Source organism: Carcharhinus amblyrhynchos, chromosome X, assembly GCF_965287045.1.
Source record: "Carcharhinus amblyrhynchos chromosome X, sCarAmb.v2.hapA, whole genome shotgun sequence".
Taxonomy (NCBI): domain Eukaryota; kingdom Metazoa; phylum Chordata; class Chondrichthyes; order Carcharhiniformes; family Carcharhinidae; genus Carcharhinus; species Carcharhinus amblyrhynchos.
In genome coordinates, this window is record NC_137359.1 from 14,182,903 (window position 1) to 14,199,472 (window position 16,570).

At 49.0% G+C, this 16,570-nt stretch overlaps 1 protein-coding gene across 4 annotated transcripts in view; it reads right to left on the minus strand.

Moving 5' to 3' along the window:
- Positions 1 to 3,876: 3,876 nt before the first annotated feature.
- Positions 3,877 to 16,570, minus strand: part of faim2b (Fas apoptotic inhibitory molecule 2b) — a 39,504-nt gene continuing 26,810 nt past the window's right edge. For 3 of the 4 annotated variants that reach the window (XM_080218025.1, XM_080218028.1, XM_080218027.1), the window contains 6 exons: positions 16,252 to 16,291; positions 13,446 to 13,483; positions 7,991 to 8,078; positions 6,623 to 6,718; positions 5,621 to 5,674; positions 3,877 to 4,445 (listed from right to left, as the gene is read on the minus strand). In XM_080218025.1, the coding sequence (XP_080074151.1) occupies positions 4,296 to 4,445; positions 5,621 to 5,674; positions 6,623 to 6,718; positions 7,991 to 8,078; positions 13,446 to 13,483; positions 16,252 to 16,291 (466 nt within the window). In that variant the 3' untranslated portion in view covers positions 3,877 to 4,295. Of the gene's footprint in view, positions 4,446 to 5,620; positions 5,675 to 6,622; positions 6,719 to 7,990; positions 8,079 to 13,445; positions 13,484 to 13,569; positions 13,608 to 16,251; positions 16,292 to 16,570 lie in introns of all 4 variants that reach the window. The other variant, XM_080218026.1, reaches the window with a different exon arrangement.

The window sequence follows — 16,570 nt, forward strand, 5'->3', positions numbered from 1 at the left end:
CGCCCTCACCCGCTGTGCTCGCTAACCCACACTGGCACCCGGTCTGGCAGTCTCTCCCACTTCTCATCCTTGTTTTCCGATCCTTGCATGGCCTCACTCACCCCTCCCTACCTCTCTCACTCCCTCCAGCCCCTCCGAGATATCTGCGCTCCTGCAATTCTGGCCTCTTGAATTTTGCCAATTTTAATCGCTCCGCCATTGGTGCCTCCAGTTGTAGGCCCCAAGATGCAGAGCTTCGTTATAAAAGTTCCCCAGCGGGATTCTCCAGTCCCGCTGCGGTGAACGGAGATTTGGCTGAGTGCCAAATTCTCCGTCCTCGCTGGTGGGGCGTGAGCAGTCAGAGAATTCTACACTCTGCCTCCATCCCAGCATTTTGATCTGACATATCAGGACATGTCTGCCACCCTGACTCTGACCAGCATGCTTTGCGCCAAATCTCATTGCAAAGCTTCTTCGATCATCTCCGTTTCACCCCTATTCTCTAAATAAAATGACATTTGCCGCACTTTTACCGCCTCGCCCGCTCGTAAGATCCCACCCAAGGGTGGCACAGTGGTTAGCACTGCTGCCTCACAATGCCAGAGACCTGAGTTCGATTCCCGGCTCGAGTCACTGACTGTGTGGAGTTTGCACTTTCTCCCCATGTCTGCGTGGGTTTCCTCCGGGTGCTCAGGTTTTCTCCCACAGTCCGAAAGATGCTCAGGTTAGGTGAATTAGCCATGGTAAATTGCCCCTTAGCGCCCAAAGATGTACAGATTAGGTGGATCGGCCATGCTAAATTGCCCCTTAATGTGCAAAGATGTATGGATTAGGGGAATTTGCCATGCTAAATTTTCCCTTAGTGTCCAAAGATATATGGATTAGGAGGATTGGCCATGATAAATTACCCCTTAGTGCCCAAAGATGTACAGATTAGGTGGATTGGCCATGCTAAATTGCCCCTTAGTGTCCAATGATGTACAGATTAGGTGGATTGGCCATGCTAAATTGCCCCTTAGTGTCCAAAGATGTATGGATTAGGAGGATTGGCTATGCTAACTTGTCCCTTAGTGTCAGGGGGATTAGCAGGGTAAATATGTGGGTTTATAGGGATAGGGCAAGGGTGGGATTGTGGTCGGTGCAGACCCGTTGGACCGAATGGCCTCTTTCAGCACTGTCAGGGTTCTATGAGGCCAATGGAGAATGCCGTTCTGCGAGCTGTGCCCAGCCCGGAAGGCAGTAAAATTCCAGCCGTTGTGTCTCTTCTGGTGCTCGTTTGGCCTAATTTTGAAAGTACTGGGTCCATGGGAACTCCTCGACTGGTTCCCATTGGCCAAGGATGTCAGAGATGAATTGTCCAGCCCGTTCTTTTCTCCGATTGGTCCTGGATTTCAACATGGCTGCGGGAAGGGGGCTGTGTTTATTCATACTGCCCCAATCAATTCCTGTCCTCCAATCCCACGTGCTTTCTTTTGCACTCATATTCATTCCTGGGCCAAGTGTCTTGGCACGATTTTGGGATTTGGAATTATCCGATGATTCCTAATACTAACCCCCTCACCCCTCTTTTCTTTGGATGCACTGGATTCTTGCAATGAGCAGCATCAATATCGGTAACTGGCAGGATGCGGGCATCGCCGGCAAGGCCACCATTTACTGCCCCTTCTCAACTCCCACTGTTGGTGGTGAACTGAGTGTCTTGCTGGGATCAGAGGTGCATTGCTGTCGACCTGGAGTCACGAGTAGGCCAGACCGGGTAAGGATGGCAGATTTCCTTCCGAAGGGTCTCAAACGAACCGCGGGACGGCGCGGTGGCACAGTGGTTAGCACTGCCAGAGACCCGGGTTCGATTCCCGGCCTGGGGTCAGTGTCTGTGCGGAGTCTGCACATTCTCCTCGTGTCTGCGTGGGTTTCCTCCGGGCGCTCCGGTTTCCTCCCACAGTCCGAAAGATTTCCTGATTAGGTGGATTAGCCGTGCTAAAAACGACCCCAGTGTCAGGGGGTTACGGGAACGGGGCCTGAGTGGGATTATGGTTGGAGCAGACTTGATGGGCTGAATGGCCTCCTTCTGCACTGTAGGGATTCTATTGTATGAACAACAATCCTGTGCTTCCACTACTGACAGATAAATTCCATTAAATTATCTGGAATTAAAAAAATCCCTGCTGCCACAGTGGGGTTTGAACTCACATCTTGGGATCGTTAGTCTGAGCCTCTGGTTCAGCAATATGAGGCACCACACTCGCGTCCCTCTGACTTTTGCTGGCCTTTTTATTCTGAATGTTGGCGCAGGTTTGCAGAACGCAACTCAATGCTTTGCAGTGGAACCTTAGAAACTACAGCACAGACAGATAAAGAAAATAGCGCCTTCCACATTCTTCCCAAATGCCTCGCGTCATCGTTTTTCAACTGCCATCACCGTTGGCGTGGCAGCGTTTGCAGCAGCTAATTTGCGCACAAGTAAACTCCCACACGTAGCACGCAAAACGAGCGATCTGCTAATCGGCCTTCAGAGTCGGGTCAACGGCGAGCTCACCAGTGCGGAGGGATATCTACCGTCCGCCCGGTGGGGGCCAACGCCAAAAATAGTGCAGCACTCCCTCAGTAGGCACTGCTGCCTCACAGCACCAGGGACCCGGGTTCGATTCCCAGCTCGGGTCACTGTCTGTGTGCAGTCTGCACGTTCTCCCCGTCTCTGCTTGGGTTTCCTCCGGGTGCTCTGGTTTCGTCCCACACTCCGAAAGACGTGCTGGTTAGGGTGTGTTGGCCATGCTAAAGTCTCTCTATGTCCCCAAACAGATTCCTACAGTGCAGAGGGAGGCCATTTGGCCCATCGAGCCTGCGTTGACCATGATTCCACTCAGGCCCTACCCCCAAAACCCCATGCATTTACTCTAGCTAGTCCCCCTGACACTAAGGGACAATTTAGCATGGCCAATCCACCTAACCTACACATCTTTGGGCACTAAGGGGCAATTTACCATGACCAATCCCCCTAACCTACACATCTTTGGGCACTAAGGGGCAATTTAACATGGCCAATCCACCTAACCTACACATCTTTGGGCACTAAGGGGCAATTTACCATGACCAATCCCCCTAACCTACACATCTTTGGGCACTAAGGGGCAATTTAACATGGCCAATCCACCTATCCTACACATCTTTGGACACTAAGGGACAATTTACCATGACCAATCCCCCTAACCTGCACATCTTTGGACACTAAGGGACAATTTACTATGACCAATCCCCCTAACCTGCACATCTTTGGACACTAAGGGACAATTTAGCATGGCCAATCCACCTAACCTACACATCTTTGGGCACTAAGGGGCAATTTAACATGGCCAATCCACCTACCCTACACATCTTTGGACACTAAGGGACAATTTACCATGACCAATCCCCCTAACCTGCACATCTTTGGACACTAAGGGACAATTTACTATGACCAATCCCCCTAACCTGCACATCTTTGGACACTAAGGGACAATTTAGCATGGCCAATCCACCTAACCTACACATCTTTGGGCACTAAGGGGCAATTTAACATGGCCAATCCACCTACCCTACACATCTTTGGACACTAAGGGACAATTTACCATGACCAATCCCCCTAATCTGCACATCTTTGGACACTAAGGGACAATTCAGCATGGCCAATCCACCCTAACCTACACATCTTTGGACACTAAGGGGCAATTTAGCATGGCCAATCCACCTAACCTACACATCTTTGGACTGTGGGAAGAAACCCATGCAGACATGGGGAGAACATGCAAACTCCACACAGACCATGACCCTAGCTGGGAATCGAACCCAGGTCCCTGGCACTGTGAGGCAGCAGTGCTAACCACTGTGCCCATCTCAACCAGAACAGGGAACTGGACCCTTGGTGTTAATCTAATCCACATACCAGCCAACAGAGCTAACCATCTCTCCCCTCCCCAAACCCCCAGATATTGCTCATTAAAAATGGATACAAATTTGAGAGAAGGAGGAAGCGGGACTTGGAGCAGTGACTCACTACAAGGATTGAGCAGAGAGGGCAGCAATGTGATACTCAGATATTGCCACTTGGAAGCACAGAAAAAGCTCAGAAATGCACATGTTCTGTGGTCATGCTGCTACCTAAAAGCGTGTTCCACCTTGTACTAGGTTCACAGTACGTTAACACAAAATAATTCCAATATCAGCTGGAGTGAATGCATTCTCCCAGTCACTCCACTTGCTGTAACTCCGGGTGTCGCTGTGGCAGGTACGCTTTACGTCCAGTGGCCTCTGCTGAGCACAGACCATTCGCTCCGAGCGACTCATTCCCTATTGGTGCCAAAAATCTGCAGCATGAAGGTGAAGATGTAAATGATATCCAGGTAGATATTCAGCGCCCCGAAGATGTACTCCTCAGGGCTGATTGTGTACCGGCGATTCCCTATCAGCAGCTGCGTGTCAAAGGCCAGGAACTGGGGAGGAAGAAGCAGAACGCATGTGCTTTTTGAGTCGTCCCTTTCTGTGGCGCCGATTACAGGTTTGCATGCAGATCCGATCGGAGACGTTGGGCAGGCCCTTCACGGCCTCGCTCGTCCCGAAACCGTAACACCCCACCCGAGGTCAATGGACCTTTCCGTGGTACGCCCCCCCCCCCACCCACCCGCTTCCCCTGGCGGGCGGGCAGGATGGTAAAATTCCGGCCAGTGCATTTCCTGCTGTGTGAGAGGGTTTTACAGCCAGTGATATACTTTTGGAAGGTAGCCACCACCGTAGCGTGGGAAAAGCGGCTGCCAATTTGCGCGAGCTCCCACGAACAGCGACGCGATAAATGGCCAATCTGTTTTTAGCTCTGGTTTGAGGAATAGCTGTCAGCTAAGACGCGGGTGGCACAGTGGTTGGCACTGCTGTCTCACGGCGCCAGGGACCCGGGTTCGATTCCCGGCTCGGGTCACTGTCTGTGTGGAGTTTGCACATTCTCCTCATCTCTGCGTGGGTTTCCTCCCACAGTCTGTAAGATGTGCTGGTTAGGGTGCATTGGCCGTGCTAAATTCTCCCTCAGTGTACCCGGGCAGCGACTGGGGGGATTTTCACAGTAACTTCATTGCAATGTTAATGTAAGCCTACTTGTGACTAATGGATAAGCTCTTATTTAAGAAGCGCTGCAAGATCTTTTCAGTCTGGTTCAGAGGGCTTTGGCATCACATCCGAGAGACAGCACCTCCAACAGTGCAGCACCGCCACTGGTACTGCACTGGCAGTGTGAGCCTAGATTTGTGCTTAGGTCTCCGGAGCAGATGGGTGACAGGCACACCAGCAAAGCAGCACCGGTCAGCAGCCTGCCTGCCCTCAAAACTGGCAGTGTGCTGCTGGCAAAAAAACACCAGTAGAGCCTTCAAAAAACTGCAGCCAGCCAGCAACACACAGAGGCCATCAGTTACAGTGAGAGACACACAAACACTTACCTTGTTCCAGCAGAATCGCAGACGCACTTTCCTACATTGTGTGGGCACCTCGTCAAATTTCCAGTTGGAAACAGCGCCGAGAGATGGGAGGGAAGGGTGGAGGGACAGGCTGGGGAGGGGACGAAGGATAGGGGTTCGTGTTCAGGTTTGACTGCAAAAGAAACAGTTCCCCGCGAATCACTCACCATTGTAAAAACGACAGCGCCAAGCACTGCGTAAATAGCATGAAGCCAGGGAACCTGGAAGACAAAGCAAAGGCACCATCAGTCAGGCTCCCTTCACTGCTACAACGGTCTGTAACATTGTTCTCTGCTATTGGCTTACTTTATCCATAATAGGGACACCCATTGGCCCTGGTTTCCATTGAGGTTAGAGGGATCGAGGGGGGGAATCAGGATATTGAATTTGATGATCAGCCATGATCACAATGAATGTCGTAGCAGGCTCGAAGGGCTGAATAGCCTCCTCCTGCTTCTCGTTTCTATGCATGTTTCTATCTAGGTGCCTTGTCAAGTTGTCACTGCCCCTGGTGTCAACGGCTGGAATTTTACCATCCCGCCTGCCACGGGGATCGGAGCAGGCGAGGGGCGGACAATGGGAAGGTCCGTTGACCTCAGGCAGGTCTCGGGATGCCAGAGGGCGTAAAGTCCTGCCCAATGATTTTTTTCCCTCTGCCATCGGTCCATATTATCAACAGGCATCGCAACTGCGAAGTCGCAAGCTTAGATCCCGTGCAATGCAGAAGGTTAATAATCTCTCAAATCCGAATCCCGTGGAGGTTTTGTGGCGCAGCGGGCAGCGTCCCTGCCTCTGAGCCAGGAGCTTCAGGTTCAAGCCCAGCCCCAGGACTTGATGGCCAAGGAAGATGCATTCATAACACGATCAAACTGGTTAAATGCCAACCTAGAATTTCCTCCTGGCATGGCAATGGCTGGCAGTAAGAGAGTGGGGGAGATTCCTGGTCAGCTGTGCTTGATGTGGAGTGGTGCCCCTCAAGCTTTAAGCCCTTGACACCAGACTAGCGACTGGTTCTGGCAATTCCTAGCTTTGGAAACAGTCAGCCTTAGTGCGCCACTATATATGTTGTTCTGCGAGGCTTAGACAGAGCGGAACGCGGAGTGCTTCACGGGCCCTCGTTTCAAAGGCGCTGTGTCCATTCAGGTGGAAAGGCGAAGAGGTTTACGTACATAGTGAAACGGTAACACAATCGCCAGAACCAAGCCACTGATGCAAAGCACGATCAGCAACACAAACAGGACCCCGTGGCAGGAGGTAAAGTCAAACTGCAAGAGAGTGAGAGAATATCTCGGTTAGCAGATCTTTGGTTAGGTTCAGAACAAATTTAAATTAACTTTCCATAGAGACATTTTAAAAAATCTAAACTCGATTCCTCCCCCCGCCCCGCCGCACTGAGAATACTGTGGGTGGCACAGTGGTTAGCTCTGCTGCCTCACAGCACCAGGGACCCGGGTTCGATTCCCGGCTTGGGTCACTCTCTGTGCGGAGTCTGCACTTTCTCCTTATGTCTGTGTGGGTTTCCTCCGGATGCTCCGGTTTCCTCCCACAGCCCCAAGATGTGTACGTTACATGGATTGGCCATGTTAAATTGACATTTAGTGTCCAAAGATGTGCAGGTTAGGTGGATTGGCCATGCTAAATTGCCCCTTAGTGTCCAAAGATGTGCAGGTTAGGTGGATTGGCCATGCTGAATTGCCCCTTAATGTCCAAAGATGTGTAGGTTAGGTGGATTGGCCATGCTAAATTGCCCCTTAGTGTCCAAAGAAGTGTAGGTTCAGTGGATTGGCCATGCTAAATTGTCCCTTAGTGTCTGAGATGCGTTGGGTAGAGGGATTAGTGGGGTAAATATATGGGATTATATGGATTTATCCAATGTCAAGGATTTCTGTTGGACTTGCCACAAATATTAGGCACACAAAGGGTACGTACAAGAGCTTGCTTGAATGAGATGATGGAGAGAATCATAGAATCCCTACAATGCAGGAAGAGGCCATTTGGCCCATCGAATCTGCACCGACAACAATCCCACCCAGGCCGTATTTCCATAACCCCACATATTTACCCTGCCAATCCCCTGGACACTAAGGGACAATTTTAGCATGGCCAGTTCACCTAACCCGTGCATCTTTGGACTGTGGAAGGAAACCGGAGCACCTGGAGGAAACCCATCCAGACACGGGGAGAAGGTGCAGACTCCACACAAACAGTGACCTGAGCCTGGAATCGAACCCGGGCCCCTGGTGCTGTGAGGCAGCAGAGCTACCCACTGCGCCACCACGCAGCCCACTGGCTATCTTTACCAGAAAAGAACCTGCTCTTGGGCAACATTCTGCAATGTCCTTTGCCTGACAGGAAGTCAAGTAGCGGACATGTTGGGGAAATGGAGTTAACACTTTCCCAGAATCCTAACGCCCCCACCTCCCCATTTGGAAATGCCACCCCCGTGAGAATTGGGGCCAATGTCTCACTCATTCATTCCCCCTCAGGACATTGCGGAGGGGGGAACTGATCATTGGGAAGTTTCCTGGCCAGCTTACCTTAGTTTGAAAACTGAATATGGTAACTGCGAAACACACCAGTGCCGTGATGGCAAAGCAGAGCAGGACAGATTTGGTGTTGTAGAAGCTAGAAAATAAAAGATCAAAAGATCTTCTTGGTTTCAAAATAACAATGATTCTCATTTCGTATTTTCGACATACAGGGGTTCACAGCATGGAAAAGGCCCAGTTTTTAACCCCTAAGCTAATCCCAATTGCCTGCGTTTGGCCCATATCCCTCTGTACCCATCATACCCCTATAACTGTCTAAATGCTTTTTAAAAGACAAAATTGTACCCGCCTCTACTACTACCTCTGGCAGCTTGTTCCAGACACTCACCACCCTCTGTGTGAAAAAATTGCCCCTCTGGACCCTTTTGTATCTCTCCCCTCTCACCTTAAACCTATGCCCTCTAGTTTTAGACTCCCCTACCTTTGGGAAAAGATATTGACTATCTAGCTGATCTATGTCCCTCGTTATTTTATAGACCTCTACAAGATCACCTCTCAGCCTCCAAGAGTTGGAAATCCCACAAAAAGCACCACTGTGGGCATTATTGTCACTATTCCTCCAAAGCTGCCGTCACCAGAATTTAGCCACGAGACCCGTGGGGTTTGAATCTGTCTGCCACATTCAGGCAGCCCCTTGAGAACTCAGGCTAACAGCATACGACACAAGACAGACCCTGAAAGGGAACTCCGCCCGTTACCTAACTCCGAGATGACGAATGGTAATACATTTGTGGAGCAAAGGAATACATTTTAGCTCCAAGGGTTGGAGAAGCCGGGTTTGTTCCCCTTGGAGTGAAGGGGATTGAGGGGAAATTCGATCGGGGTGGACAAGATTAGGTTAGATAAGGAAAGCTGTTCCTATTGGCTGATGGTACAAGGATTAGGGGGACACGGTTCATAGAAATCATCGAAACCCTACAGTACAGAAAGAGGCCATTCGGCCCATCGAGTCTGCACCGACCACAATCCCACCCAGGCCCTACCCCCATATCCTTCCCTATTTTACCCGCTAATCCCTCTAACCTACACAACTCAGGACACTAAGGGGCAATTTTAGCATGGCCAATCAACCTAACCCGCACATCTTTGGACTGTGGGAGGAAATCAGAGCACCCGGGGGAAGGTTTACTGGGTGTTATTTCTGGATTGAAGGGGCCCACTTATTTGGACCTTTATCCATTGGCGTTTAAACAAATGAGAGGCGATCTTATTGAATCGTAAGATACTGAGGGGACTCGAAAGAATGAATGCAGAAAGGATGCTTCCCCCTGTGGGGGAGACTAGCACTAGGGGGTGCAGTTTAGAAATAAGGGGCCTTCTCCCATTTAAGATGGCAATGAGGAAGAATTTATTCTCACGGAAGATTGTTAATCTTAGAAATTTTCTCCCCCAGAGAGAAGTCAAGGCTGGGGCACTGAATGTACGCAGGACTGAGTTAGACAGAGTCTTTGATTGACAAGAGAGAGTCAAGGGTTATGGGGAGCCCGCAGCAATGTGGAACCAAAGTCACAAATCAGAAGAGCCATGATCTTACTAAATGGCAAAGCAGGTTCGAGGGGCCGAATGGCCCACCACTATTTCCTACGTTCTCCGCAAGAATGTTTGCTGGGGGTGCAGAAACGTGATGTGGAGATCCCAGAGTTGGACTGGGGTAAACACAGTAGGAAGTCTCACAAAACCAGGTTAAAGTCCAACAGGTTTATTTGGTAGTAAACACCACTAGCTTTCAGAGCGCTGCCCCTTCGTCAGGTAGGTGGGGAGTTCTGATCACAAACTGGGCATATAAAGACACACACTCAATTTATAAAATACTGATTGGAATGCGAGTCTTTACAGGTAATCAAGTCTTAAAGGTGCAGACAATGTGAGTGGACAGAGGGTTAAGCACAGGTTAAAGAGACGTGTATTGTCTCCAGACAGGACAGTAAGTGAGATGTTGCAAGCCCAGCAAGTCGTGGGGGTTACAGATAGTGCGACATGAACCCAAGATCCCTGTTGAGACCGTCCTCATGTGTGCGGAACTTGGCTATCAGTCTCTGCTCAGCGACTCTGCGCTGTTGTGTGTCGTGAAGGCCACCTTGGAGAATGCTTACCCGAAGGTCAGAGGCTGAATGCCCGTGACCACTGAAGTGTTCCCCAACAGGAGGGGAACAGTCTTGCCTGGTGATTGTCGAGCGATGTTCATTCATCCGTTATCGTAGCGTCTGCATGGTCTCCCCAATGTACCATGCTTCGGGACATCCTTTCCTGCAGCGTATCAGGTAGACAACGTTGGCCGAGTTGCAAGAGTATGTACCGTGTACCTGGTGGATGGTGTTCTCACGTGAGATGATGGCATCCGTGTCGATGATCCGGCATGTCTTGCAGAGGTTGCTGTGGCAGGGTTGTGTGGTGTCCTGGTCACTGTTCTCCTGAAGGCTGGGTAGTTTGCTGTGGACAATGGTCTGTTTGAGGTTGTGTGGTTGTTTGAAGGTAAGAAGTGGGGGTGTGGGGATGGCCTTGGTGAGATGTGCATCAACACCAAATTCATCAGCCGCACTCACAAGACAGCCCCAAACATCACCCAAGCACAACGCAACGCCATCCTCGCTCTCAAGACCAACCGCAACATTGTCATCAAACCAGCAAAGGAGGGGCCATCGTCATCCTGAACAGAACGGATTACTGCAAAGAAGTGTACTGATAACTGAACAACGGGGAACACTACAGACCGCAGATCCAACCAAAGAACACACCTATCAACTCAACAGACTGATCAAGACCTTTGACCCGGACCTTCAGAGCACCCTCCGTGCTCTCATCCCACGTTCTCCCCCCATTGGAGATCTCTACTGCCTCCAAAAGATACACAAGGCAAACACACCCGTCCGTCCCATCGTATTGGGCAATGGGACCCTGTGCGAGAACCTCTCTGGCTACATCGAGGGCATCCTGAAACCCATTGTACAAAGAACCCTTACGCCTTTGTTGCGACACTACGGACTTTCTACAGAAACTCAGCACGCATGGAGCAGTTGAACCAGGGACACTCCTCATCACAATGGATGTCTCAGCGCTCTACACCAACATCCCCCACCACGATGGCATTGCTGCAACTGTCCCAGTGTTTAACGCTGACAACTGCCAGTTTCCAGATGCAATTCTACAACTCATCCACTTCATCCTGGACCACAATGTCTTACCTTCAACAACCAATTCTTCATCTAGAATTGGAACAGCCATGAGGACCAAATTCACATCTCAATATGCCAACATCTTCATGCACAGATTTGAGCAAGACTTCTTCACTGCAGAGGACCTTCAACCGATGCTATACACTAGATAAATCGATGACATTTTCTTCCTTTGGACTCATGGTGAACAATCACTGAAACAACTATATGACAACATCAACAAGTTCCATCCCACCATCAGACTCACCGTGAACTACTCTCCGGAATTGGTTACATTCTTGCACACACGCATCTCCATTAAGGTCGGTCACCTCAGCACCTCACTGTACCGCAAGCTCACAGATAACCTCTCGATGCTCCACTTCTCCAGCTTCCACCTTAAACATGTTAAAGAAGCCATCCCCTAAGGACAAGCGCTCAGTGTACACAGGATCTGCTCAGATGAGGAGGATTGCAACAGACACCTCCAGACACTGAAAGATGCCCTCATAAGAACAGGATATGGCGCTCGACTCATAGATCGGCAGTTCCGATGCGCCACAGCGAAAAATCACACCGACTTCCTCAGAATACAAACACGGGACACAGTGGACAGAGTACCCTTCGTCGTCCAGTACTTCCCCGGAGTGGAGAAGCTACGACATCTTCTCCGAAGCCTCCAACATGTCATTGATGAAGACAAACATCTCGCCAAGGCCATCCCCACACCCCCACTTCTTGCCTTCAAATAACCGCACAACCTCAAACAGATCATTGTCCGCAGCAAACTACCCAGCCTTCAGGAGAACAGTGACCACAACACCACACAACCCTGTCACAGCAACCTCTGCAAGACATGCCGGATCATCGACACGGATGCCATCATCTCACACGAGAACACCAGCCACCAGGTACACGGTACATACTCTTGCAACTCGGCCAACGTTGTCTACCTGATACGCTGCAGGAAAGGATGTCCCGAAGCATGGTACATTGGGGAGACCATGCAGACACTACGACAACGGATGAATGAACATCACTCGACAATCACCAGGCAAGACTGTTCCCCTCCTGTTGGGGAACACTTCAGCGGTCACGGGCATTCGGCCTCTGATCTTTGGGTAAATGTTCTCCAAGGCGGCCTTCACTACACACAACTGCGCAGAGTCGCTGAGCAGAGACTGATAGCCAAGTTCCACACACATGAGGACGGCCTCAACCAGGATCTTGGGTTCATGTCACACTATCTGTAACCCCCATGACTTGTCTGGGCTTGCAACATCTCACTTACTGTCCTGACTGGAGACAATACACATCTCTTTAACCTGTGCTTAACCCTCTGTCCACTCACATTGTCTGTACCTTTAAGACTTGATTACCTGTAAAATCTCACATTCTAATCAGTATTCTGTAAACTGAGTGTGTGTCTTTATACTGCCCTGTTTGTGATCAGAACTCCCCACTCACCTGACGAAGGGGCAGCGCTCCGAAAGCTAGTGGCTTTTGCTACCAAATAAACCTGTTGGACTTTAACCTGATGTTGTGAGACTTCTTACTGTGCAGAAACAGCCAGAGGGACAGTGTACTGGGGATGAGAGGTGGGGTCAGAGACAGGAGGAGATGGTATGGACAGGACCAAGCAAAGCCATGGAGGGATTAGGGTTTTCAATTCAATAGGGTGGGTTTTAGAATCCCAACAGTGCAGAAGGAGGCCATTCGGTCCATCGAGCCTGCACCCAGGCCCTATCCCCATGCATTTACCTGAGCTAGTTCTGTTGATACTAAGGGGCAATTTAACATGGCCAATCCACCTAACCTACACATTGGACTGTGGGAGCAAATGTCAAATATCCATTCTGTCAACCCTAAAAGTCTCTTAGTCTCTTGCTTCATCATTTTGGTGATGATTTTAAATCAATGCCTTTAAGCATCAACTCAATGACCAGTGGAAATTGGCCCGATTTATTCCCGTTCTAAGGAATATTCTTCAATGTTGCTTTGGGGCATGAATCAAAGGTTCCAAATCGAGTTCAGAGTTCTACATATTGACCACAGCGCTACCCATTCTGAAAGCTGTGGTGATGCATGGCCCCTTTAAGAAAGGGTTTACATTTCTGCTACGGGTCCTCCAGCTTGGTTCATTTCGTATTTCTGACCATTCCTGACTGAGTGGCGCCAACGTTAATCGTTACACTGGTCAAGCCAAGGCAGAGTGGGAGCAAAAGAAGTGGCAAAGGCCTAGCCTCACTGACACGTCAAAGCAAGAATCAATTCAAAAAAGATAATAATACCTTGAAATAAATCCAAGCATGCACGCAAAACTGCTGGTCTTTAGAAAGGTTAAACACAAAAGGAAAGCAATTAATAACAAGACACACAAAATGAAATGGGCGGTGTGGCTAATTACTGCAATACCTTGACATCATTCCCATCATGTAAGACAAGGCCAGAGTCTGCAGAGAGTGATTAGAAACATCGTTAGTTAATGCTAGTTGACCTTTATTCCGCTATTAACACCTGCCTTAGTCTTTAACACTGTCTTTGTCTTGTGCCCATGACATCTTTGTCAAATCGCCCCTGTCCTTCTATTCTGTTCCTCCTGCTCCATTGCAAAAAGCCCATCGCATTTGTATCTTACCCCCATTATGGGTGGCACAGTGGTTAGCACTGCTGCCTCACAGCGCCAGGGACCCGGGTTCGATTCCCGGCTTGGGTCACTGTCTGTGTGGAGTTTGCACATTCTCCCCCTGTGGGTTTCCTCCGGGTGCTCCGGTTTTCTCCCACACTTTGAAAGACGGGCTGGTTGGGTGCATTAGCTAAATTCTCCCCCGAACAGGAGTGTGGCGACTAGGGGATTTTCACAATAACTTCATTGTGGTGTTAATGTGAGCCTACTTGTGACATTAATAAATAAACTTTAAACTCTGGAGAAGGCTTAATTCTTTCCAGATCGAGAATCATAGAATCCCTACAGTGCAGAAGGAGGCCATTCTGCCCATCGAGTCTGCACCGACACAATCTCACTCAGGCCTTATTCCCATGACCCCATGTATTTACCCTAGCTAGTCTCCTTGACACTAAGGGGCAATTTAACATGGCCAATCCACCTAACCAGCACATCTTTGGACTGTGGAGAGAGACTGGAGCACCAGAGGAAACTCACACAGATATGGAGAGAATGTGCAAACTCCACACTGACAGTGACCTGAGGCCGGAATTGAACCCGGGTCCCTGGCGCTGTGAGGCAGCAGCGCTAACCGTTATGCCACTGCACCGCCCTGTTGAGTTTTTCCAGCGTTTTCTGTTTATGTGTTAGTCACAAACACCCCAATTAGCTCAGCTTGGATGGGAAATGAAACAACACCATATTAGTCCTGATATATTGACGAGAGATAGCAATGACCATGAGTAACATAGTGCTAATTTTACTGGACTAGTAATCCAGAAGCCTGAACGATTGCTCTGGAGCCACTGGTTCAAATCCCACAGGCAGCTGGTGGAATTTAAATTCAATTTACAGATCTGGAATATAATCTCAGCAATGGTGACCATGAAACTATCAATTGTCACAAAAACCCATCTGATTCTTCCGAGAAGGAAATCTGCCATCCTTACCCAGTCTGGCCTACATGTGGCTCCAGACCCACAGCAATGTGGCTATCTCTTAAATGCCCTCTGAAATGGCCCAGAAAGCAGTGGGAACATAGGAATTCGGAGCAGAAGTAGGCAAACCCGGCCCTTCGAGCCTGCTCCGCCACTTAATCAGATCATGGCTGATCTCTCCCTGATCTCAAAGCCACCTCCCCACCTGTTCCCCAGGTCCCTTTTTTTTTAAAATGAGAAATATATCTATTTCCCTCTTGAAACCAGTTAATGATTCAGATTCCACCGCGCGATGGGGCAGCGAGTTCCACAAATTCACACCCCCTCTGCGAGAAGTCTCCCCATCTCTGTTTTAAACCTACCACCTCGCAACCCGTACCTGTGGCCTCTCGTTCGAAATTGCCCCATAAAAGAAAACATTCGGTCTACACTTTATCAATCTCTTAAAATTTTATCTACCTCGATCAGATCCCCTCTCATCCTTCTAAACTCCAGCGAGTACAAGCCCCAAACTGTTTAATCTCTCCTCATATGCCTACCCTTTCATCCCCGGAATCAGTCTGGTGAACCTCCTCTGAACTGCCTCCCACATCCTTCCTCAGATAAGGAGACCAAAACGGGACACAGTATTCCAAATGTGGTCTCACCAACACCCTATACAATTGCAACAACACTTCTCTACTTTTATACTCCAGCCTCTTGGCAATAAATGCCAACATCCCATTTGCATTTTTTAATTACACGCTGTACCTGCATACCGACTTTGAGATTCATGAGCTAGGACACCCAGATCCCTCTGCCCAGACGCATTTTGAATTTGCTTTCCATTTAGGTAATAATTTACTTTATGATTTTTTCTGGTTCAAATGGAGAACCACGCACTTATCCACATTAAACTCCATCTGCCAAATTTTGGCTCATTCTCCTAGTCTATCTATATCTGTTTGTAGAATCTTGATATCCTCTTCACTGCCTACTTTCCCACCTATTTTAGTATCATCCACAAATTTTGCTGTGTTACACTCTGAACCTGCTTTTGCAGATCATTTATATAGATTGTAAACTGTTGAGGCCCGAGGACTGACCCTGTGGCACCCTGCTGGTTATGTTTCGCCAGTCAGAGCAGGGTCCATTTATCCCGACCCTCTGCTTTCTGTCAGTCAGCCAATCCTCGATCCAATCCAGTATTCTAACCCCAATCCCCTGCAAGCTCACCTTCTGGATCAATCTTTTATACGACACCTTGTCAAACACCTTCTGCAAGTCTAGACATACCACATCCACAGGTTCCCCAGTATCCACCTTGCTGCTTATGTCCTCAACGAACCCAAGCTAGTTTGTCAAGTGTGACTTTCTCTTCATAAAACCATGCCAGTGTGCAGTCTATTGGTACATTTAGTAACATTTAGCAAGACTTCAGTAACACAGAGCACAATTATCTGCAGGAGGTGCAGAAACAAAGGATTCTTCCATCCTTCGAGTCACAATACTTACAAAAACGCTCAGGAGGATCAGGTTCCATGGAAAATGCCTCCTGTAATACACAAAAACATTGTTTGGTATTGTCTATCACAACTTGCCAATTGTTTCCTGGAAATTCCTAAACGAAATGCTACCACCCCCCCACTGCTCTGCAAATTTGTAAAGTAACAAACTTTCACCTCAAAGGGTGCTAAATTAATATCCAAAAATGTGCAGGTTAGGTGAATTGGCCATGCTAAATTGTCCCTTAGTGTCCAAAGATGTGTAGGTTAGGTGAATTGGCCGTGCTAAATTGTCCCTTAGTGTCCAAAGATGTGTAGGTTAGGGGGAT